At 44.2% G+C, this 26,973-nt stretch overlaps 1 protein-coding gene across 1 annotated transcript in view; it reads left to right on the top strand.

Moving 5' to 3' along the window:
* The window catches only part of plxna4 (plexin A4), a 559,926-nt gene that overhangs the window by 395,909 nt on the left and 137,044 nt on the right, over positions 1 to 26,973 (top strand). Inside the window, exons 7-9 of the mRNA XM_071332139.1 lie at positions 3,525 to 3,678; positions 7,465 to 7,564; positions 8,799 to 8,913. Of these exons, the coding sequence (XP_071188240.1) occupies positions 3,525 to 3,678; positions 7,465 to 7,564; positions 8,799 to 8,913 (369 nt within the window). The remainder of the gene's footprint in view (positions 1 to 3,524; positions 3,679 to 7,464; positions 7,565 to 8,798; positions 8,914 to 26,973) is intronic.

Raw genomic sequence — 26,973 nt, 5'->3', positions numbered from 1 at the left:
GTGTTCTGTAGGACTGGACTGCAGAACAGTACTCCAATACATGCAATATACTGCATCCACCTGTCCATCTATGACAGTGGTAGTCAAACTTTTTCAGCTGGGACCCCATTTTATCCTCCGGAATTTCTGGGGAACCCATTATTTTTGTTATAATTTATCATGACCCAACCCCCAAAATAATGACACAACCTTAAATTAGATTTTTAACAAGTAACCTTCAATTCATTACATTTTCATGTCTTATTATAATGAAAAACAACTAATAAATCCATTCCCTCAATCAAATTACATTTTTCAATTTATCTTTCTCAATAATCTGTGCTGTTAATTTTAGACCCCCCACACCCCAAAAACTATTTTGATGACCCCACTGCAGTTCCCCCCCCAACTTTGAATACCAACGATCTACGGTGTCATTTCAATCCCATTTTATACGTAATGGGGATATGAGATTGCTTTTAATCTCTGCTGGCCAAGTATATAAACGTAAATCAGGATGGGTAAGGTACTACTCTCAGCGTACTGTCTGAACATTCAGCTCCATGGGTGTAATAATAATAATAATCATATTCATGGAGAGCGAGAGTGTGTACACACACACACACACACACACACACACACACACACACACACACACACACACACACACACACACACACACACACACACACACACACTGCCTTGGCGTTTTGAGAGTGTTTAACCTTTCTCTACGGAACAGATCTCCCGTCCAATTGATTGGTGAGACTGGGAGGGCAGGCAGGGCCAGTCTTTGACCTTTTACATATTAAATATTTGTTTAAAAAGATAAGCTGGAGCCCTCTACAGAGGACTCTCAACACGTAGAGCGATTTGGCTATTGAAACTAGAGTTTCTCTCATAAAAGCATTGATGTGTTTTTTTCCTTTATTTGCCCATTAGCGTTTCCTCTTGCATTTGTTTTAGAGTATCTCTGATTGTCTGTAGATATAACAGCCATCCTATAAAGACTTCCTGGAGCAGGTGCTAGTAAACTCACCAGATCGCTCCCTGTTGAGATAAAATACAATTCTAATAGCTTCACAGAGGAGGTCTGGACTCTACTGTTAGTGTTATTACAAGTATATTGCTGTAGGTCTGTATTCACATGCCTCCAGACAGAGAAGAGAAGATAATGACTTGTCACCAGGCTGCTTGTCTCTCACTACAATGAGAATTCAAATATGCTCACAGCTTGTGACAATAGATGTGTTCACACATTGTAATAGGATTCCAAAAGGCATATGAAATCTCACACTCTGTTCTCAGTGGATGACAGTCATAAGATAATCATGTGTTATTACAGTATAATGCATCGTATATTCAGCTGTCATAATCTGCCACAGTCATACTAATCAAGGAGGCGTGTACAGTATGCATCTAAATGAACCCCCCCCCAGATCAACATCCTCCTCTTTATGTCACTATGGCAACCCAAGCCAATACGATCTATCACATCATATCCTCCACGCGAGACACAGTGTATTAAGGAGAGACGCGAGAACCTATTTCTCTCCATGTGTGTGTGTGATTCAATTGACACGGAACACAGCTTATTTTCCTACTCATGTTTAGGCCCGGGCGGCTCGGGTTAGGGCCGCGACTGCTCCAAATGTAATTGAAGAAAACTTGCGCCACATTGCTCCTTAAAAGGAAGAAGGAATGAAGTGGGAAGAGGGCTGTGTCTCTGACCCAGGCTGCGTGTGGCTCCTCTACAGTAATAGGGAAGCTCCTGTATCTGTACGGTGCCGAGCGACAGCCTAAGACTTTTCATTAAACACTAAACAGCAATATAAAAACAGTCCAGGTCAGCCCTCTCGCACCGTACAGGAGCTTCTCTGGCGCTGTATTATAAATGTGCTGCGGCCAACAGCAGAATGGATGCAAGGCCTCCTCTATTTGCCACCTCAATATTTAGATTTTGGTCTTGACCCCATTCATATTTTTCTCCCCCTTTCTCACTTGCTCAAGGAGACTATTATTCTACTCGTCAAGTCTGTCAAGTCCCCTCCCCCACTCATCCTCTGCTCTTTAGAGAGAAGAGCAGTTTACGCAGCACTATCAACAACAGGAATCTACATCCTTCTCTTCCTCATTCCCTCCCTCCCTCCTGCCTGCTTGCATACTTGTTTCACTGTTTCTTTCTTTCTCTCCTTCCTTTACTCATCCTGCCTCTTTCTTCCCTTCATTTCTGCCCCCCCCCCCCCCCATACCTAATTTCCTCTCACCTTCCTCCTCTCCCTTTCCACCTAGCTCCTCCCTCCCTCCCTCCTTCCCCCCTCCCTCCCACTCGTAGATGTGGGATGTGAAATTGGCGCGGCCTGCCGCAGGGCATGGTGGGTAACCCGGGGGGACAGAGCAAGGAGGGCATTGGCCTCCAACTGTTCACCAGATGACAAACAGTCAAAGAATCGCCAGCAGGCTTTGTAAAACACAGAGCTGATGCTCAACAAACATGTCCTGCTGTCTTCTTCTCTCCTTGTCTTTTTATTTCTATCTCTCTCCCTCTCCTTCACTCTCTCCCTCTCCTTCACTCTCTCTCCTTCACTTTCTCTCTTTCACTCTCTCTCTCTCCCCTTCACTCTCTCCTTCACATTCTCTCTTTCACACTCTCTCCTTCACTCTCTCTCCCTCTCCTTCACTTTCTCTCTTTCACTCTCTCCCCCTCTCCTTCACTTTCTCTCTTTCACTCTCTCTCCCTCTCCTTCACTCACTCTCTCTCCCTCTCTCTCCCTCTTTCACTCTCTCTCCCTCTCCTTCACTTTCTCTCTTTCACTCTCTCTCCCTCTCCTTCACTCTCTCTCCTTCTCTCTCATGTCCATGAGTTGATGGATGGGTGAGTCAGCGAGAGCTGTAGATGGTCCTCTGGACAGGAAAGACTTCCTGCCTCTCTGAAGACATCCTGTCATGTTGATGTTTCTGTTGTGATATGCTAATATAGGCTGCGTCCCAAATGCTAGCCTTTTTCCTATATAGTGCACTACTTTTGAACCAAGCCATATGGGCCACCTGATCAACAGTAGTGCTCTACATAGGGATCAGGGTGCTATTTGGGACACCAGAGCCTATACTGATGTGTGATGTGATGTAGGGTGAACTGCTACTCACTGAACCCTCAATGTTGTGGCTTCATCACGGTATGGTATGTCTACAGGGGATCCTTACCCCCAGCTGTCCTCTTTTCCCTCCTCTCTCCCCCATCTATCCCTCCACCATCTGATGACACGATACATTCATCTATCCCATCGCTGTATCTCTCAATTCTACTAATGGAATATCTCCCAATTCTCACGCCATTTGAGTCATTTAGCAGACGCTCTTATCCAGAGATACTTACAGTAGTGAGTGCATATATTTACCTACTGATCCCCCGTGGGAATCAAACCCACATCCCTGGCGTTGAAAGCGCCATGCTCTACTGACTGAGCCACACAGGACCGCTCCACCCCCTCCCTGTACTCTGCTCTTCTCCCCTGATGTAACCCCCCTCTGTCTTCTCCCCACAGCTGATCCTGGAGGCCCATAACGTCCCAGAGTTGTCTGCAGGGGTCAACTGTACCTTTGAGGACCTGGCTGAGATGGACGGTCTGGTGGAGGGGAACCGCATCAGGTGCAGCTCGCCTGCCGAGAAGGAGGTGCCTCGCATTATCGTAGACAAAGGTCTGTAGCATAAGATACCTGACTGATTACAGACCAATCAAAGAGCTCGGTTTTTCTTTTGAGTATGTCTCTTTTTTATTTTTTTTACGTGGTTTACATGAGTGTATTGACACTAATGGAGGTGTTACTGATGAAGCCAAAACACTAACTAGTTTAAGTATGAAGCCAAAACACTAACAAGTTTTACGTATGAAGCCAAAACACTAACTAGTTTAAGTATGAAGCCAAAACACTAACTAGTTTAAGTATGAAGCCAAAACACTAACTAGTTTAAGTATGAAGCCAAAACACTAACTAGTTTAAGTATGAAGCCAAAACACTAACTAGTTTAAGTATGAAGCCAAAACACTAACTAGTTTAAGTATGAAGCCAAAACACTAACTCATTAAGCCAGGGACCTGCTAAATGTGGGAACTGATTTACGTCTCATTTGGGTCTTTGTGTGGCCTGGGGTTACGAGGGCTTACGTTCCCTGTTACCCATCGTAGCCCGGAAGCCCTCGGAGCAGCGCCCTATGACGTGTTTAGTCATCCAATCAACCGTCGTTACAGAGCGCCAGGGTTTATTTACTCTCTCACCGAGGAGGTATGCAGTCAGAACAGACAGAGACATGTGAGACCCCAACAGCCCTGAGCGCGGGCAGATCACTCCACCTCTCCGGGACTCATTTCGAAGGCAAAGTGAAGGGGAGGAGCGGTTAAAAATTAATCCCGCTGCCAAAAACGCTTTTGACAGCATTCATTCTCCGAGATAAGCTTCCTTGTCCCTCTCTCATCCCTCGCTTCTCTCCTCCTTGACGTGGTTGGTTAACCCAGGTATAATTGAAAAGTGCACACATCTGGGCGGCTGTCTGGAGGACTGGTAATCTTTCATAATACCCAGACGTCTCCATGTGGAGATAATGAAGACGCTGCCGCGCCTCAATAGAAGCAGGGGAGTGCTAACGCTAGCTGCTGCTTCACATTGGCTACGCTAACGCCTCCTCAAAAGTAGTAAGGGAGCGCTAAAGCTAGCTGTTGCTTTACGTTGGCTAAGCTAACGCCTCCTCAAAAGTAGTAAGGTAGCGCTAACGCTAGCTACTGCTTCACATTGGCATAACGCTAATGCTGCTAAAGAGAAAAGAAGAAGAAAACCCCCTGAATTGTTCCTCCTACAAATACTCTGCAGATGTTTATTTGTTTACCGCATTTAGCAAATGTCTTTTAAATACTTTTCTCTAACTCAGTGTTCATAGTGAATGAACAGGAGCTGAAGAGAAAGCTGCTAGCCTAATGTTAAGGTGGGAAGGACTAAAGGTCTTAGAAGAGAGACAAAGGCCATTCACATGGACACTTTCATTGTTGATGTTGAGCCTGCATCCCAAATTTCTCTATGTAGTGCACTACTTTTGACCAGGCTCTGGCCAAAAGCACTACATAGAGAAATAGGGAATAGGGTGCCATTTGGGACGCAGTCTAGGATAACCATACACTAGCTAAATTAGCAGATGACTGGCTTTTTGGCAGCGGCCTCGGGTGGGTGAGAGCCCAACGGTGGGATTGTGTACAGCCTGGCATGAATAATAACACCTATAAGTATTGGGAGCGGGGCAAGCAGACCACCATGAAATTACAGGGCTGAGGGACCCACTGAGGCCTAACACACACTAAACCCCTGCTTACAGTACAGAGGGGGACACACTTACAGTACAGAGGGGGACACACTTACAGTACAGAGGGGGACACACTTACAGTACAGAGGGGGACACACTTACAGTACAGAGGGGGACACACTTACAGTACAGAGGGGGGGCACACTTACAGTACAGGGGGGGGCACACTTACAGTACAGGGGGGGGGGGGCACTTACAGTACAGGGGGGGACACACTTACAGTACAGGGGGGGGGGGTCACTTACAGTACAGGGGGGGGGGGCACTTACAGTACAGGGGGGGGGGACACACTTACAGTACAGGGGGGGGCACACTTACAGTACAGGGGGGGGGGACACACTTACAGTACAGGGGGGGGCACACTTACAGTACAGGGGGGGGGGACACACTTACAGTACAGGGGGGGGCACACTTACAGTACAGAGGGGGACACACTTACAGTACAGGGGGGGGCACACTTACAGTGTACATGGGCTATTACACAGGGTGTAAACACACCAAACTCCGGAGTCAATCACACACACACACACGTCTATTTTGAAACACCATACTAAGGGGTATGGATGGAGTGCCTCATTAGGCAGCCATCTTGTTCAGGCAGTGTCAGAGAGAGAGAGGTCGAGGGGCCCTGCAGGGAGGGGGTAGTGAGCTAGTGATAGCAGCCTAGCAGGCATCAAGGTAACATTTAGGTGCTCTAATTAGGACAGATTCATTGTCAGCCACACTTTACTATGATTGATGAACGATTCACCCCTTTTGTTAGAGAGCGAGCGAGCAAGAGAGAGAGAGGGGGGATAGGAAGACAGGAGCAACACAAAGGGAAAGAGGGAAAGAGAGAGAGCGGGAGTGACAGAGAGAAGAGAGAGGGAACGGAGACGAAGACCGGAGCGACAGAGAGAGGCAGCGAAGAAGGGTAGAAGAAGACAAGAGTGACAGAGAGAGGGAGGGAGACGACAATGTTCTCTTCCTGTCTTTGGGGGAGGACATGTCTGTGTCGGGCCTGTTGAATTAAACATGGAGTCAGTCCTTCATTAGGAAGCCAGACAGAAGGACAGGATCAGACAGACTCTCTCTGTAGACACCTCCATTAACACACAGTCCTTCATTAGGAAGCCAGACAGAAAGACAGGAGCAGACAGACTCTCTCTGTAGACACCTCCATTAACACACAGTCCTTCATTAGGAAGCCAGACAGAAGGACAGGAGCAGACAGACTATCTCTGTAGACACCTCCATTAACACACAGTCCTTCATTAGGAAGCCAGACAGAAGGACAGGAGCAGACAGACTATCTCTATAGACACCTCCATTAACACACAGTCCTTCATTAGGAAGCCAGACAGAAGGACAGGAGCAGACAGACTCTCTCTGTAGACACCTCCATAAACCTAGAGATCTTAGAGTCAGTACATCTCTGATATAGTAGATATATAATTCAGACTAGAGATACTAGTCAGTACATCTCTGATATAGTAGATATATAATTCAGACTAGAGATGCTAGAGCCAGTACATCTCTGATATAGTAGATATATAATTCAGACTAGAGATCTTAGAGTCAGTACATCTCTGGTATAGTAGATATATAATTCAGACTAGAGATACTGGTCAGTACATCTCTGATATAGTATATATATAATTCAGACTTGAGATACTGGTCAGTACATCTCTGATATAGTAGATATATAATTCAGACTAGAGATCCTAGAGTCAGTACATCTCTGATATAGTAGATATATAATTCAGACTAGAGATCTTAGAGTCAGTACATCTCTGATATAGTAGATATATAATTCAGACTTGAGATCTTAGAGTCAGTACATCTCTGATATAGTAGATAAAGACATAAAATCAGTCATCCCCTCCCATTGGTTGAGGTGCTCTGGGGTGTAATCATTAGTGCACACCTTTGCAAACAGTTAAAAAACATTTTGCAATGGAAAACATTTCACAACAAAAACAAGAGTTTCTATACGACAAATTCAGATAGGTCTCTCTCCGTTATGTTCCATGTGCTTCTCTTTGGTTCCGTTTGGTTCCGTTTGGTTGCTAGTGAATACATCCCAGGTAATGTAATATGTTAGAGTGGTCCAACCCTGCTCATAGTGTTTTCCTCTGTGTGCTCCCTCCCTCCAGGTGATCACCAGATAGTTCAGCTCTACCTCAAGTCCAAGGAGACGGGCCTGGTCTTCGCCAACACCAGCTTTGTCTTCTACAACTGCAGCGTCCACAAGTCGTACGTCTACATGTCTCAGTTACAGTCACAATTACACGCTTATTACACTTTTTTAAAAGAAGTGTTGAAAATGTCATTATAAACTGTAACATATCATTGATGTTTGATACCCATAACTAAAGAATATTAAAGTAATGTCGTAGTGACATAGTGTAGAAATACGAAATATTGACTCAAAGAATTTCACGTACTCATCAGATCATTGTTTGGGTTATGATTAGCTTGTCTATGGAAGTTTGCCATGATTAGGAATGTATTGCCTTTATTGCTCTCTCCTGTTCCTCTCTCTCTCTCTCTCTCTCTCTCTCTCTCCTCTCTCTCTCTCTCTCTCTCTCCTCTCTCCTCACTCTCTCTCTCTCTCTCTCTCTCTCTCTCTCTCTCTCTCTCTCTCTCTCTCTCTCTCCTGTTCCTCACTCTCTCACTCTCTCTCTCTCTCTCTCCTCTCTTCTGTTCCTCACTCTCTCTCCCTCTCTCTCTCTCTCTCTCCTGTTCCTCACTCTCACTCTCTCTCTCTCCTGTTCCTCTCTCTCACTCTCTCTCTCTCTCCTCGCTCCTGTTCCTCACTCACTCTCTCTCTCTCTCTCCTCTCTCCTGTTCCTCTCTCTCTCTCTCTCCTCTCTCCTGTTCCTCACTCTCTCTCCTCTCTCCTGTTCCTCACTCTCTCTCTCTCTCTCTCCTGTTCCTCACTCTCTCTCTCTCTCCTCTCTCCTGTTCCTCACTCTCTCTCTCTCTCTCTCTCCTCTCTCCTGTTCCTCACTCTCTCTCTCTCCTCTCTCCTGTTCCTCACTCTCTCTCTCTCCTCTCTCCTGTTCCTCACTCTCTCTCTCTCCTGTTCCTCTTTCTCTCTCTCTCTCTCCTCTCTCCTGTTCCTCACTCTCTCTCTCCTCTCTCCTGTTCCTCACTCTCTCTCTCCTCTCTCCTGTTCCTCACTCTCTCTCTCTCCTATCTCCTACTCCTCTCTCCTCATCCCCTCTCTCCTACTCCTCTCTCCTCTCTCCTTTTCTTTCTCCTCTCTCCTCTCTCTTACTCCCTCTCCTCTCTCTTACTCCCTCTCCTCTCTCCTACTCCTCTTTCCTTATCCCTCTCCTCTCTCCTATTTCTTCTCCTCTCTCCTCTCTCCTTTCCTCATCCTTCTCTCTCCTCTCTCCTCTCTCCTCTGTCCTACTTCTTCTCCTCTCTCCTACTCCTCTCACCTCCTCCTTCTCCTCTCTCCTCTCTCCTTCTCCTCTCTCAGGTGTTTATCATGTGTGAGAAGCCCCTACCAGTGCCACTGGTGTAAATACAGACACGACTGCACCCACGACCCACGCACCTGCTCCTTCCAGGAGGGACGCGTCAAGAAGCCAGAGGTAATTTCAGAGGTCAAGGGTCAAGTGTAAACGTTTGTTGATTATGATGTCTCATTGGCTATTGAGATTCAGGATGTAGCGTCCTCATTGGTTCACTTGTGAATATCTTTAATAATACAGGCTGTGAGTGATCATGTCATTATAAACCAGCAAACATACAGTATTTAGGATAGGTTCATACTTCCTGTATATCCTCATGTAAAGCAAAGGAGTCAGCTACAGTACCATACTTAATCTGATATATCAGGCTTTCTATGCTTATCCTCCTCGCCCAACAAGATGATTACAGACTCACCAAATCTAATAAAAATGAAACATTTCCTTTTCCCAGCCATATTCCCAATGACAGCTTATTTCATGTGAATTATCAATAGTATTGGCACTGGCCTTTTCCCTTTGAAGCAGGACTCACTGTAATTAGACATCTTTACTGTGTAGCTTGATGAGCTACTAAACAGACCCTGGCACCACACCGGCCTTGAGGGTGTGTGTGTGTGTGTGTGTGTGTGTGTGTGTGTGTGTGTGTGGGAGTGTGTGTTTGTGTGTGTGTGTGTGTGTGTGTGTGTGTGTGTGTGTGTGTGTGTGTGTGTGTGTGTGTGTGTGTGTGTGTGTGTGTGTGTGTGTGTGTGTGTGTGTGTGTGTGTGTGTGTGTGTGTGTGTGTGTGTGTGTGTGTTTGTATGGGTTATGTGGTGTTGAAGGAAGGTATGGCAGGAGGGCAGCATGGGGAGGAACTGTGTAGTTAATCTGGCCCTCAGGGCATCCATGATGAAGACCTCTGTCTTGACGTCTGTTGCCAGGCGCTCCACGACAAGCAGGAACAAGCTCAGGGAGGGTTCTCCTCTTTTGAGGAGTTTTATGCTCCATGATTTAGAATCCCACATTAGAACACAATCTCTGCCCCGAGCGATTCAAGCACATGCAACGTGTAAAAACGTAGCTGGAATAAAAAAAATATAATTTGATATTCATTATCTCTTTGAACTGTGGGAGACCTGCTCCGAGAGTAGGTGAGACTTAGCTTGGCGTTTCAGGATCCAATTAACACTTGTGTTGGTGGTCAATATTGACCCAGGGATAATAGTAGGATTCTTCTCATTGTGTTGACTGACAAAAACCCAGCTCCCAAATAAAGCTGGGGGATTTAGCATCAGCACGTTAATGACTTCTCTCCCCGACATGTTTTTGTTTGACTGTTGTTCTAAAAAGCAGGTGTTTCTGTCCCCCTAACGAGCTTAATTTGGATTTAATTAACCTCGGGATTGGGGGTCGGGGATTGTCGCTACGTTCAACGTCACTGCGAATTAATGGATTTGCCTCGCATGCGCGGGTGCACGCACACATAGACACATAAACGTACACACACACACACTCCCCCAACCCTCCACCGCTCCAAGCAGAAGACAATGACATGTCAACTTTGCTCAGACAAGTGGGATGGCCCCTCGCGGCGACCCTGGGATAGATGCATTTCACTATATTATTCCAATGGAGGGATTTCAGGAAGTCGATCTGGGTAATCCGCTGATGTTTTGTAATGAGCGACGTGATGCAGAGGCCTCCCGCTGACTGAGCCCCCTGTTAAAATGCACAAAGATAAATCACTAAAGCTAGCTAGACCGGAGACCACGGCGTGCTTTGTTGTCATTGGGTAACCGATGGGAGTGGCCAGGCAGGAGCTGCTCAGACTATAACGTGATGTTGCATTGGGTAACCGATGGGAGTGGCCAGGCAGGAGCTGCTCAGACTATAACGTGATGTTGTCATTGGGTAACCGATGGGAGTGGCCAGGCAGGAGCTGCTCAGACTATAACGTGATGTTGTCATTGGGTAACCGATGGGAGTGGCCAGGCAGGAGCTGCTCAGACTATAACGTGATGTTGTCATTGGGTAACCGATGGGAGTGGCCAGGCAGGAGCTGCTCAGACTATAACGTGATGTTGTCATTGGGTAACCGATGGGAGTGGCCAGGCAGGAGCTGCTCAGACTATAACGTGATGTTGTCATTGGGTAACCGATGGGAGTGGCCAGGCAGGAGCTGCTCAGACTATAACGTGATGTTGTCATTGGGTAACCGATGGGAGTGGCCAGGCAGGAGCTGCTCAGACTATAACGTGATGTTGTCATTGGGTAACCGATGGGAGTGGCCAGGCAGGAGATGCTCAGACTATAACGTGATGTTGTCATTGGGTAACCGATGGGAGTGGCCAGGCAGGAGATGCTCAGACTATAACGTGATGTTGTCATTGTCCCGCGAACTCCGTTTGTCAGCTAATGTTGTTGACGTGGAAAACAATGTCAATCCAAAATGGCCGCAGACAGCCACACGTAAAAACTCACTAATCTAAACCATGAACACGCTCCCCTCTCCCAGATATGTCGTTTGTTATGTGAATAAACACGATTTGTGTGAATCCATAGCTACTAGTGTATATTCAGATTCACAAAAGCTTTATTTTCCCAACATTGGGCCATTTTATCTACTGTATGTCTTCTGGGGTTGTCTGAGGTGAACGAGGGGGGCATCAAATCCTTTTCTCCCTCCATCCCTCCTGTCTTCCCCCCTGTCTGCCTGTGGCGTCATGCTACAACACCACACATGTCTTCACATCAGAGGAACCTCTACCCACAAGCTCCCTGGGGGACATGGACATCTATCAAAGTCCTCCAGGTTGATTTCCTGGCCAACCGGGCCCCTAACGAGCTGGATCAGAGCAGGAGTTTGTCAGCATCTATCTGATGAATTGGATGGAACTATTAAGAGACGTTCATTGACATGTGTAATTGGCTCTAGTTCCAAAGGCCTTGGCAGTCCTAACTGTAACCAGACCACAACCATGTCAATGTGAAAAGAAAGGCCTTGGCAGTCCCAACTGTAACCAGACCACAACCATGTCAATGTGAAAAGAAAGGCCTTGGCAGTCCCAACTGTAACCAGACCACAACCATGTCAATGTGAAAAGAAAGGCCTTGGCAGTCCCAACTGTACCAGACCACAACCATGTCAATGTGAAAAGAAAGGCCTTGGCAGTCCCAACCTTAACCAGACCACAACCATGTCAATGTGAAAAGAAAGGCCTTGGCAGTCCCAACCTTAACCAGACCACAACCATGTCAATGTGAAAAGAAAGGCCTTGGCAGTCCCAACCTTAACCAGACCACAACCATGTCAATGTGAAAAGAAAGGCCTTGGCAGTCCCAACTGTACCCAGACCACAACCATGTCAATGTGAAAAGAAAGGCCTTGGCAGTCCCAACTGTAACCAGACCACAACCATGTCAATGTGAAAAGAAAGGCCTTGGCAGTCCCAACTGTACCCAGACCACAACCATGTCAATGTGAAAAGAAAGGCCTTGGCAGTCCCAACTGTAACCAGACCACAACCATGTCAATGTGAAAAGAAAGGCCTTGGCAGTCCTAACTGTAACCAGACCACAACCATGTCAATGTGAAAAGAAAGGCCTTGGCAGTCCCAACCTTAACCAGACCACAACCATGTCAATGTGAAAAGAAAGGCCTTGGCAGTCCTAACTGTACCCAGACCACAACCATGTCAATGTGAAAAGAAAGGCCTTGGCAGTCCCAACTGTACCAGACCACAACCACGTCAATGTGAAAAGAAAGGCCTTGTCAGTCCCAACTGTACCAGACCACAACCACGTCAATGTGAAAAGAAAGGCCTTGGCAGTCCCAACTGTAACCAGCCCACAACCATGTCAATGTGAAAAGAAAGGCCTTGGCAGTCCCAACCTTAACCAGACCACAACCATGTCAATGTGAAAAGAAAGGCCTTGGCAGTCCCAACCTTAACCAGACCACAACCATGTCAATGTGAAAAGAAAGGCCTTGGCAGTCCCAACTGTACCAGACCACAACCATGTCAATGTGAAAAGAAAGGCCTTGGCAGTCCCAACTGTAACCAGACCACAACCATGTCAATGTGAAAAGAAAGGCCTTGGCAGTCCTAACTGTACCAGACCACAACCATGTCAATGTGAAAAGAAAGGCCTTGGCAGTCCTAACTGTACCAGACCACAACCATGTCAATGTGAAAAGAAAGGCCTTGGCAGTCCCAACCTTAACCAGACCACAACCATGTCAATGTGAAAAGAAAGGCCTTGGCAGTCCTAACTGTACCAGACCACAACCATGTCAATGTGAAAAGAAAGGCCTTGGCAGTCCCAACTGTACCAGACCACAACCATGTCAATGTGAAAAGAAAGGCCTTGGCAGTCCTAACTGTACCAGACCACAACCATGTCAATGTGAAAAGAAAGGCCTTGGCAGTCCCAACCTTAACCAGACCACAACCATGTCAATGTGAAAAGAAAGGCCTTGGCAGTCCTAACTGTACCCAGACCACAACCATGTCAATGTGAAAAGAAAGGCCTTGGCAGTCCCAACTGTACCAGACCACAACCACGTCAATGTGAAAAGAAAGGCCTTGTCAGTCCCAACTGTACCAGACCACAACCACGTCAATGTGAAAAGAAAGGCCTTGGCAGTCCCAACTGTAACCAGACCACAACCATGTCAATGTGAAAAGAAAGGCCTTGGCAGTCCCAACTGTACCAGACCACAACCATGTCAATGTGAAAAGAAAGGCCTTGGCAGTCCCAACTGTACCAGACCACAACCATGTCAATGTGAAAAGAAAGGCCTTGGCAGTCCCAACCTTAACCAGACCACAACCACGTCAATGTGAAAAGAAAGGCCTTGGCAGTCCCAACTGTACCCAGACCACAACCATGTCAATGTGAAAAGAAAGGCCTTGGCAGTCCCAACTGTAACCAGACCACAACCATGTCAATGTGAAAAGAAAGGCCTTGGCAGTCCCAACCTTAACCAGACCACAACCATGTCAATGTGAAAAGAAAGGCCTTGGCAGTCCCAACCTTAACCAGACCACAACCATGTCAATGTGAAAAGAAAGGCCTTGGCAGTCCCAACCTTAACCAGACCACAACCATGTCAATGTGAAAAGAAAGGCCTTGGCAGTCCTAACTGTACCAGACCACAACCATGTCAATGTGAAAAGAAAGGCCTTGGCAGTCCCAACCTTAACCAGACCACAACCATGTCAATGTGAAAAGAAAGGCCTTGGCAGTCCCAACCTTAACCAGACCACAACCATGTCAATGTGAAAAGAAAGGCCTTGGCAGTCCCAACTGTACCAGACCACAACCATGTCAATGTGAAAAGAAATGCCTTGGCAGTCCCAACTGTAACCAGACCACAACCATGTCATTGTGAAAAGAAAGGCCTTGGCAGTCCCAACTGTACCAGACCACAACCATGTCAATGTGAAAAGAAAGGCCTTGGCAGTCCCAACCTTAACCAGACCACAACCATGTCAATGTGAAAAGAAAGGCCTTGGCAGTCCCAACTGTAACCAGACCACAACCATGTCAATGTGAAAAGAAAGGCCTTGGCAGTCCTAACCTTAACCAGACCACAACCATGTCAATGTGAAAAGAAAGGCCTTGGCAGTCCTAACTGTAACCAGACCACAACCATGTCAATGTGAAAAGAAAGGCCTTGGCAGTCCCAACTGTACCAGACCACAACCATGTCAATGTGAAAAGAAAGGCCTTGGAAGGAATATTAACAAATGTTAAATACTAAAAGGGAAGTGGGGATATTAACAAATGTTAAATACTAAAAGGGAAGTGGGGATATTAACAAATGTTAAATACTAAAAGTGAAGTGGGGATATTAACAAATGTTAAATACTAAAAGTGAAGTGGGGATATTAACAAATGTTAAATACTAAAAGTGAAGTGGGGATATTAACAAATGTTAAATACTAAAAGTGAAGTGGGGATATTAACAAATGTTAAATACTAAAAGTGAAGTGGGGATATTAACAAATGTTAAATACTAAAAGGGAAGTGGGGATATTAACAAATGTTAAATACTAAAAGTGAAGTGGGGATATTAACAAATGTTAAATACTAAAAGTGAAGTGGGGATATTAACAAATGTTAAATACTAAAAGTGAAGTGGGGATATTAACAAATGTTAAATACTAAAAGTGAAGTGGGGATATTAACAAATGTTAAATACTAAAAGGGAAGTGGGGATATTAACAAATGTTAAATACTAAAAGTGAAGTGGGGATATTAACAAATGTTAAATACTAAAAGTGAAGTGGGGATATTAACAAATGTTAAATACTAAAAGGGAAGTGGGGATATTAACAAATGTTAAATACTAAAAGGGAAGTGGGGATATTAACAAATGTTAAATACTAAAAGGGAAGTGGGGATATTAACAAATGTTAAATACTAAAAGTGAAGTGGGGATATTAACAAATGTTAAATACTAAAAGGGAAGTGGGGATATTAACAAATGTTAAATACTAAAAGGGAAGTGGGGATATTAACAAATGTTAAATACTAAAAGGGAAGTGGGGATATTAACAAATGTTAAATACTAAAAGTGAAGTGGGGATATTAACAAATGTTAAATACTAAAAGGGAAGTGGGGATATTAACAAATGTTAAATACTAAAAGGGAAGTGGGGATATTAACAAATGTTAAATACTAAAAGGGAAGTGGGGATATTAACAAATGTTAAATACTAAAAGGGAAGTGGGGATATTAACAAATGTTAAATACTAAAAGTGAAGTGGGGATATTAACAAATGTTAAATACTAAAAGTGAAGTGGGGATATTAACAAATGTTAAATACTAAAAGGGAAGTGGGGATATTAACAAATGTTAAATACTAAAAGGGAAGTGGGGATATTAACAAATGTTAAATACTAAAAGTGAAGTGGGGATATTAACAAATGTTAAATACTAAAAGTGAAGTGGGGATATTAACAAATGTTAAATACTAAAAGTGAAGTGGGGATATTAACAAATGTTAAATACTAAAAGTGAAGTGGGGATATTAACAAATGTTAAATACTAAAAGGGAAGTGGGGATATTAACAAATGTTAAATACTAAAAGTGAAGTGGGGATATTAACAAATGTTAAATACTAAAAGTGAAGTGGGGATATTAACAAATGTTAAATACTAAAAGGGAAGTGGGGATATTAACAAATGTTAAATACTAAAAGTGAAGTGGGGATATTAACAAATGTTAAATACTAAAAGTGAAGTGGGGATATTAACAAATGTTAAATACTAAAAGTGAAGTGGGGATATTAACAAATGTTAAATACTAAAAGGGAAGTGGGGATATTAACAAATGTTAAATACTAAAAGTGAAGTGGGGATATTAACAAATGTTAAATACTAAAAGTGAAGTGGGGATATTAACAAATGTTAAATACTAAAAGCTCAAACAAAAGAACCAGGGGACTGACCGATATTGTCAGGATGAATGCAGGGAGAACAGGCATCAAAATAGTATCAAATGGCACTGAAACAGAGACTTGGCTCCAGAACAAACAGAGACAGAGCCAGGGAGAGAGCCAGGGAGAGAGATAGGGAGAGATAGAGAGAGAGAGAGAGAGAGAGAGAGAGATAGAGAGATAGAGAGAGAGAGAGAGAGAGAGAGAGTCTTTGCACAGGGCTGTGAGGTGGAGGATGAAACAAAAGCCTGTTGGAGGGAGGCCTGGCTAATCGCCCACCAGGTCTGTGTGTCTCAGTCTGACAGGGAGCTAAAGATTCTCCACACACACACACACACAAACTGACACAATCTCTCTCTCTCTCTCTCTCATTCTTTTCTTTCTCACCCCTCGCTCTGTCACTTTTCTCTCTGTCTCTGCCAGATCACTGCAGCCTCTGCCAATAGCTTCCACATTCTACTCCACGCCTTTTCTCACTCTGTGTCCTGCTCTCTCCCTCTGTCATTCTCTCTCTCTCTATCCTCTACAACTCACCCATGCTGCTAATTATCCATTCTAAGTGGGTCCCAGGGATTAGAAATCTCTCAGTAGAGAGAGGGAGGAAAGAGGGGGAGAGAGACAGAGTGAAGGGGGAGGGAGAGAGAGAGAGAAAGAGAGCGCGAGAGAGCAAGAGAATGACAGAGAGGATTTTTACTGAACACTGAGATACAGTGTGATGACAACACAGTGTCTTCATAAGAAGAGAGCATTGCTTCCCAGGTGCGCTGCTGTTCGGTGGGAAATGTAGCTATGTCAGGGAGTGTCTGATTGATTGATGGGAAAGTCACGGTGTGTGTGTGTGTGTGTGTGTGTGTGTGTGTGTGTGTGTGTGTGTGTGTGTGTGTGATGTATCTAAGTGTGTGGGTGTGTGTAGCTGTAAGTGTGGGAGACAAGCAGCGGAGAGGGTGGGGGGCAGTTTATTGTTGTCCTCATCATTATTTATCACTAGGAGCGGGGGAGGGGGGAATAAACACGGACACATTCTATCAGCTTAATGGCGTTATAAATCTGAGGCTGGGATCCAGGCCGGGATATATGACAGGCGTCATCAAGCCCACTGAGAGGCACTTGGCCTCGAGTACACCTTGAGTGATGGGTGTTGGTGTTGGTGGGGGGAGGGGGGTTATTGAGGTGATGACATGCTCCCTCCTGGGGGATTTACTGCCCTCAGAGAGAAACAAGAGGAGTGTGGGGGGGGGGGGGGGGGTCACACCAGGCCGGACCCTCGGAGAGAAACAAGAGGAGTGGGGGGAGGGGGGGTGATTACAGCAATGACAACACCGCTTTTATGGTTAACTGTAAAGAAGAAGAGTTTTTTTTTGGTCTAGTATGTGTGTGTGTAGGTTCTATAGGGTGCAGCTGGAAGTGAAATATGCGGATGGTGTTCTTGAAAGGCGGGTTGGGGAGGTGGGGGGGGGGGGCTGAGCACAGAGTGAAATCTAAAATTCTAAGTCTGCCATTTGCATTGCTCTGTCAGAATGACAGATGTTGCCAGAGATGTTGTATGCCTGTGATTAGTGACGTTTATCACTTTGTGTAATAGTATTCTAAGGCAGCGGTTACTGTGTGTGTGTGTGTGTGTGTGTGTGTGTGTGTGTGTGTGTGTGTGTGTGTGTGTGTGTGTGTGTGTGTGTGTTTAGGGCTTTCTGAGAGCTACTTTAGCTTTAGACTGTGGTGTGATTTGTGGTGAGGTGTGATTTGTGGTGTGGTGTGATTTGTGGTGAGGTGTGATTTGTGGTGTGATTTGTGGTGTGGTGTGATTTGTTGTGAGGTGTGATTTGTGGTGTGGTGTGATTTGTGGTGAGGTGTGATTTGTGGTGTGGTGTGATTTGTGGTGAGGTGTGATTTGTGGTTAGGTGTGTTTTGTGGTGTGGTGTGATTTGTGTTGTGGTTTGTGGGGAGGTGTGATGATGTGTATCACATCATCCTCATCCTGACAAGTTAGTACTTCTACACTAACTTTACATTGGATGAAATCATGTTTTAAAAGCTCTCCATGTTATTGACTAGGTGTGAAGTCATTTTCCATTGGATGTTTTAAAAGCTCTCCGTAATGTTATTGTGAAACCATAACAGGAATACAGACAAAGACTTTATGCATAACGTCCACAATTGTTCCCGCTTGGACAGTCAACTTAATTCAGTGATTCATTCAAAATTATATCACAAAGTCAGATACTTCACAACCGATCGTACCCTCCAGTTCACTTTATTTCTGTCTGAAATGACACCTTATTCTCTATGTATAGTGCACTGTAGTGTATATGACATAGGGTGCCATTCCGGACTTATCAGAAAATAGGGCTCCTCCATTTTCAACAGAAATTATTCATATCTCCTCAGTTTTGTAAAGCAAACATTATTTGTGCCACTCTGTAATTTATCTATAATGACTTTTTGAATAATGTCATGAAGCGTTTTATATGCAAGCCAGCCAGTCATTCAGTGTACCCCAATCAAGTGGTTTTTAATGAACTTCAAACAAGTGTTATCGGGCAACGTGGAGGCTTCGCTTCACTTCTCAACTCCAGGAACGAGAGGACACCTTATCTGCTCTCCCCTTCTTTTCTTCCTCTCTCTCTGTCTCTCTTTCTCTTCTCTGTCTCTCTCTCTTTCCCCCTCTCTCTGTCTCTCTCTTTTGCTTTCTCTCCCTCTCTTTCTCTGTCTCTGTCTCTCTCTCTCTTTCTCTGTCTCTCTTTCTCTCTTTCTCTGTCTCTCTCTATTAGTTTTTTTCTCTCTGTCTGCCATATTCTCTTTCTCTCAATCTCTCCATATAATATTTCTCATTATCTCTGCCTCATTCCATATGCCTCGTTCTCTCTCTCTCTCATTCTATCTCTCCCAATGTTCTCACTGTTCCTCTCTTTCTTTATCTGAGCCCTCAGTTTAACCAAGTAAAATTGTCTCACCAGGAGATGGTAGTTGTATGTATGCACAGCACTGTAGACTCTATCCATCAACACAGACACAGAACTGCATCAGAACTGTAGACTCTATCCATCAACACACAGACACAGAACTTCATCAGGACTGTAGACTCTACCCATCAACACACAGACACAGAACTGCATCAGAACTGTAGACTCTACCCATCAACACACAGACACAGAACTGCATCAGAACTGTAGACTCTATCCATCAACACACAGGCACAGAACTGCATCAGTACTGTAGACTCTATCCATCAACACAGACACAGAACTTCATCAGTACTGTAGACTCTACCCATCAACACACAGACACAGAACTGCATCAGTACTGTAGACTCTACCCATCAACACACAGACACAGAACTTCATCAGCACTGTAGACTCTACCCATCAACACACAGGCACAGAACTGCATCAGTACTGTAGACTCTACCCATCAACACACAGACACAGAACTGCATCAGTACTGTAGACTCTACCCATCAACACACAGACACAGAACTGCATCAGTACTGTAGACTCTACCCATCAACACACAGACACAGAACTTCATCAGTACTGTAGACTCTACCCATCAACACACAGACACAGAACTTCATCAGTACTGTAGACTCTACCCATCAACACACAGACACAGAACTGCATCAGTACTGTAGACTCTATCCATCAACACACAGGCACAGAACTGCATCAGTACTGTAGACTCTATCCATCAACACACAGACACAGAACTTCATCAGTACTGTAGACTCTACCCATCAACACACAGGCACAGAACTGCATCAGTACTGTAGACTCTACCCATCAACACACAGACACAGAACTGCATCAGCACTGTAGACTCTATCCATCAACACACAGACACAGAACTTCATCCGTACTGTAGACTCTACCCATCAACACACAGACACAGAACTGCATCAGTACTGTAGACTCTATCCATCAACACACAGACACAGAACTTCATCAGTACTGTAGACTCTATCCATCAACACACAGACACAGAACTTCATCAGTACTGTAGACTCTACCCATCAACACACAGAAACAGAACTTCATCAGCACTGTCTGTCTCTCTGTCTCCATTCTCTCCTTTCATCTCCATCAGCAACCGTGTCATAGGTGACTATTTTTACTCAGCCATTCACCTGAGTTGATGGGATGTTAATTTTAGACACCCAATTGCCAAGTGAGCCGAACACGCTCTCTCTCTCTCACTCTGCTCTCTCCTTTACTCTCTCTCTCTGCCTCTCTCTCTTTCTATCTCTCTCTCCTTTACTCTCTCTCTCTCTCTCTCTCTCTCTCTCTCTCTCTCTCTCTCTCTCTCTCTCTCTCTCTCTGCCTCTCTCTCTCTCTCTCTCTCTCTCTCTCTCTCTCTCTCTCTCTCTCTCTCTCTCTCTCTCTCTCTCTCTCTCTCTCTCTCTCTCTCTCTCTCTCTCTCTCTCTCTCTCTCTCTCTCTCTCTCTCTCTCTCTCTCTCTCTCTCTCTCTCTCTCTCTCTCTCTCTCTCTCTCTCTCTCTCTCTCTCTCTCTCTCTCTCTCTCTGCCTCTCTCTCTCTCTGCCTCTCTCTTTCTATCTCTCTTTCTCTTTTCTCATCAAAGCAGAATCAGCTTTCATTGAACCTCTGTTGTTGTGTAAATGGAAACACATGGCCCTATTTCTATCATGTCACTGACACAGTCAAATAATAATGCACTGCTCTCTTCACCTCCTATCGATGTCCTATCGTTGGTATGATTGGCCCACTCCAACTCACATACCCTTCAAACCTTGTTAAGGGCTATAGAGACAACCAACACTACCTGTACCAGATATAACTACCCAACCACTAGAGGTAACCAACACTAACTCTACCAGATATAACTACCCAACCACTAGAGGTAACCAACACTAACTCTACCAGATATAACTACCCAACCACTAGAGACAACCAACACTAACTCTACCAGATATAACTACCCAACCACTAGAGACAACCAACACTAACTCTACCAGATATAACTACCCAACCACTAGAGACAACCAACACTAACTCTACCAGATATAACTACCCAACCACTAGAGGTAACCAACACTAACTCTACCAGATATAACTACCCAACCACTAGAGGTAACCAACACTAACTCTACCAGATATAACTACCCAACCACTAGAGACAACCAACACTAACTCTACCAGATATAACTACCCAACCACTAGAGGTAACCAACACTAACTCTACCAGATATAACTACCCAACCACTAGAGACAACCAACACTAACTCTACCAGATATAACTACCCAACCACTAGAGGTAACCAACACTAACTCTACCAGATATAACTACCCAACCACTAGAGACAACCAACACTAACTCTACCAGATATAACTACCCAACCACTAGAGGTAACCAACACTAACTCTACCAGATATAACTACCCAACCACTAGAGACAACCAACACTAACTCTACCAGATATAACTACCCAACCACTAGAGGTAACCAACACTAACTCTACCAGATATAACTACCCAACCACTAGAGGTAACCAACACTACCTCTACCAGATATAACTACCCAACCACTAGAGGTAACCAACACTAACTCGACCAGATATAACTACCCAACCACTAGAGGTAACCAACACTAACTCGACCAGATATAACTACCCAACCACTAGAGGTAACCAACACTAACTCTACCAGATATAACTACCCAACCACTAGAGACAACCAACACTACCTCTACCAGATATAACTACCCAACCACTAGAGGTAACCAACACTAACTCAACCAGATATAACTACCCAACCACTAGAGGTAACCAACACTAACTCTACCAGATATAACTACCCAACCACTAGAGGTAACCAACACTAACTCGACCAGATATAACTACCCAACCACTACAGACAACCAACACTAACTCTACCAGATATAACTACCCAACCACTAGAGGTAACCAACACTAACTCTACCAGATATAACTACCCAACCACTAGAGACAACCAACACTAACTCTACCAGATATAACTACCCAACCACTAAAGGTAACCAACACTAACTCTACCAGATATAACTACCCAACCACTAGAGGTAACCAACACTAACTCTACCAGGTATAACTACCCAACCACTAGAGGTAACCAACACTAACTCTATCAGATATAACTACCCAACCACTAGAGGTAACCAACACTAACTCTACCAGATATAACTACCCAACCACTAGAGGTAACCAACACTAACTCTACCAGGTATAACTACCCAACCACTAGAGGTAACCAACACTAACTCTATCAGATATAACTACCCAACCACTAGAGACAACCAACACTAACTCTACCAGATATAACTACCCAACCACTAGAGGTAACCAATACTAACTCTACCAGATATAACTACCCAACCACTAGAGGTAACCAACACTAACTCTACCAGATATAACTACCCAACCACTATAGGTAGCCAACACTACCTCTACCAGATATAACTACCCAACCACTAGAGGTAACCAACACTAACTCTACCAGATATAACTACCCAACCACTAGAGGTAACCAACACTACCTCTACCAGATATAACTACCCAACCACTAGAGGTAACCAACACTAACTCTACCAGATATAACTACCCAACCACTAGAGGTAACCAACACTAACTCTACCAGATATAACTACCCAACCACTACAGACAACCAACACTAACTCTACCAGATATAACTACCCAACCACTAGAGGTAACCAACACTAACTCTACCAGATATAACTACCCAACCACTAGAGGTAACCAACACTAACTCTACCAGATATAACTACCCAACCACTACAGACAACCAACACTAACTCTACCAGATATAACTACCCAACCACTAGAGGTAACCAACACTAACTCTACCAGATATAACTACCCAACCACTAGAGACAACCAACACTAACTCTACCAGATATAACTACCCAACCACTAGAGGTAACCAATACTAACTCTACCAGATATAACTATCCAACCACTAGAGACAACCAACACTAACTCTACCAGATATAACTACCCAACCACTAGAGGTAACCAACACTAACTCTACCAGATATAACTACCCAACCACTAGAGGTAACCAACACTAACTCTACCAGATATAACTACCCAACCACTAGAGGTAACCAACACTAACTCTACCAGATATAACTACCCAACCACTAGAGGTAACCAACACTAACTCTACCAGATATAACTACCCAACCACTAGAGGTAACCAACACTAACTCTACCAGATATAACTACCCAACCACTAGAGGTAACCAACACTAACTCTACCAGATATAACTACCCAACCACTAGAGGTAACCAACACTAACTCTACCAGATATAACTACCCAACCACTAGAGGTAACCAACACTAACTCTACCAGATATAACTACCCAACCACTAGAGACAACCAACACTAACTCTACCAGATATAACTACCCAACCACTAGAGACAACCAACACTAACTCTACCAGATATAACTACCCAACCACTAGAGGTAACCAACACTAACTCTACCAGATATAACTACCCAACCACTAGAGGTAACCAACACTAACTCTACCAGATATAACTACCCAACCACTAGAGACAACCAACACTAACTCTACCAGATATAACTACCCAACCACTAGAGGTAACCAACACTAACTCTACCAGATATAACTACCCAACCACTAGAGGTAACCAACACTAACTCTACCAGATATAACTACCCAACCACTACAGACAACCAACACTAACTCTACCAGATATAACTACCCAACCACTACAGACAACCAACACTAACTCTACCAGATATAACTACCCAACCACTAGAGGTAACCAACACTAACTCTACCAGATATAACTACCCAACCACTAGAGGTAACCAACACTAACTCTACCAGATATAACTACCCAACCACTAGAGATAACCAACACTAACTCTACCAGATATAACTACCCAACCACTAGAGGTAACCAACACTAACTCTACCAGATATAACTACCCAACCACTAGAGACAACCAACACTAACTCTACCAGATATAACTACCCAACCACTAGAGGTAACCAACACTAACTCTACCAGATATAACTACCCAACCACTAGAGGTAACCAACACTAACTCTACCAGATATAACTACCCAGCCACTAGAGGTAACCAACACTAACTCTACCAGATATAACTACCCAGCCACTAGAGACAACCAACACTACCTCTACCAGATATAACTACCCAACCACTAGAGGTAACCAACACTAACTCTACCAGATATAACTACCCAACCACTAGAGGTAACCAACACTAACTCTACCAGATATAACTACCCAACCACTAGAGACAACCAACACTAACTCTACCAGATATAACTACCCAACCACTAGAGACAACCAACACTAACTCTACCAGATATAACTACCCAACCACTAGAGGTAACCAACACTAACTCTACCAGATATAACTACCCAACCACTAGAGGTAACCAACACTAACTCTACCAGATATAACTACCCAACCACTAGAGGTAACCAACACTAACTCTACCAGATATAACTATCCAACCACTAGAGACAACCAACACTAACTCTACCAGATATAACTACCCAACCACTAGAGGTAACCAACACTACCTCTACCAGATATAACTACCCAACCACTAGAGACAACCAACACTAACTCTACCAGATATAACTACCCAACCACTAGAGGTAACCAACACTAACTCTACCAGATATAACTACCCAACCACTAGAGGTAACCAACACTACCTCTACCAGATATAACTACCCAACCACTAGAGGTAACCAACACTAACTCTACCAGATATAACTACCCAACCACTAGAGACAACCAACACTAACTCTACCAGATATAACTACCCAACCACTAGAGGTAACCAACACTAACTCTACCAGATATAACTACCCAACCACTAGAGACAACCAAATTAACTCTACCAGATATAACTACCCAACCACTAGAGACAACCAACACTAACTCTACCAGATATAACTACCCAACCACTAGAGGTAACCAACACTAACTCTACCAGATATAACTACCCAACCACTAGAGGTAACCAACACTAACTCTACCAGATATAACTACCCAACCACTAGAGGTAACCAACACTACCTCTACCAGATATAACTACCCAACCACTAGAGGTAACCAACACTAACTCTACCAGATATAACTACCCAACCACTAGAGACAACCAAATTAACTCTACCAGATATAACTACCCAACCACTAGAGACAACCAACACTAACTCTACCAGATATAACTACCCAACCACTAGAGACAACCAACACTAACTCTACCAGATATAACTACCCAACCACTAGAGGTAACCAACACTAACTCTACCAGATATAACTACCCAACCACTAGAGGTAACCAACACTAACTCTACCAGATATAACTACCCAACCACTAGAGGTAACCAACACTACCTCTACCAGATATAACTACCCAACCACTAGAGGTAACCAACACTAACTCTACCAGATATAACTACCCAACCACTAGAGGTAACCAACACTAACTCTACCAGATATAACTACCCAACCACTAGAGGTAACCAACACTACCTCTACCAGATATAACTACCCAACCACTAGAGGTAACCAACACTAACTCTACCAGATATAACTAGCCAACCACTAGAGACAACCAACACTAACTCTACCAGATATAACTACCCAACCACTAGAGGTAACCAACACTAACTCTACCAGATATAACTACCCAACCACTAGAGGTAACCAACACTAACTCTACCAGATATAACTACCCAACCACTAGAGATAACCAACACTACCTCTACCAGATATAACTACCCAACCACTAGAGGTAACCAACACTAACTCTACCAGATATAACTACCCAACCACTAGAGACAACCAACACTAACTCTACCAGATATAACTACCCAACCACTAGAGGTAACCAACACTAACTCTACCAGATATAACTACCCAACCACTAGAGGTAACCAACACTAACTCTACCAGATATAACTACCCAACCACTAGAGGTAACCAACACTACCTCTACCAGATATAACTACCCAACCACTAGAGGTAACCAACACTAACTCTACCAGATATAACTACCCAACCACTAGAGGTAACCAACACTAACTCTACCAGATATAACTACCCAACCACTAGAGGTAACCAACACTAACTCTACCAGATATAACTACCCAACCACTAGAGGTAACCAACACTACCTCTACCAGATATAACTACCCAACCACTAGAGGTAACCAACACTACCTCTACCAGATATAACTACCCAACCACTAGAGGTAACCAACACTAACTCTACCAGATATAACTACCCAACCACTAGAGGTAACCAACACTAACTCTACCAGATATAACTACCCAACCACTAGAGACAACCAACACTAACTCTACCAGATATAACTACCCAACCACTAGAGGTAACCAACACTAACTCTACCAGATATAACTATCCAACCACTAGAGGTAACCAACACTAACTCTACCAGATATAACTACCCAACCACTAGAGGTAACCAACACTAACTCTACCAGATATAACTACCCAACCACTAGAGGTAACCAACACTAACTCTACCAGATATAACTACCCAACCACTAGAGGTAACCAACACTAACTCTACCAGATATAACTACCCAACCACTAGAGACAACCATCACTAACTCTACCAGATATAACTACCCAACCACTAGAGACAACCAACACTAACTCTACCAGATATAACTACCCAACCACTAGAGACAACCAACACTAACTCT

The sequence above is a fragment of the Salvelinus alpinus genome, chromosome 11 (genome assembly GCF_045679555.1).
Source record: "Salvelinus alpinus chromosome 11, SLU_Salpinus.1, whole genome shotgun sequence".
Taxonomy (NCBI): domain Eukaryota; kingdom Metazoa; phylum Chordata; class Actinopteri; order Salmoniformes; family Salmonidae; genus Salvelinus; species Salvelinus alpinus.
This window is presented reverse-complemented; position numbering and strand designations above follow the sequence as displayed.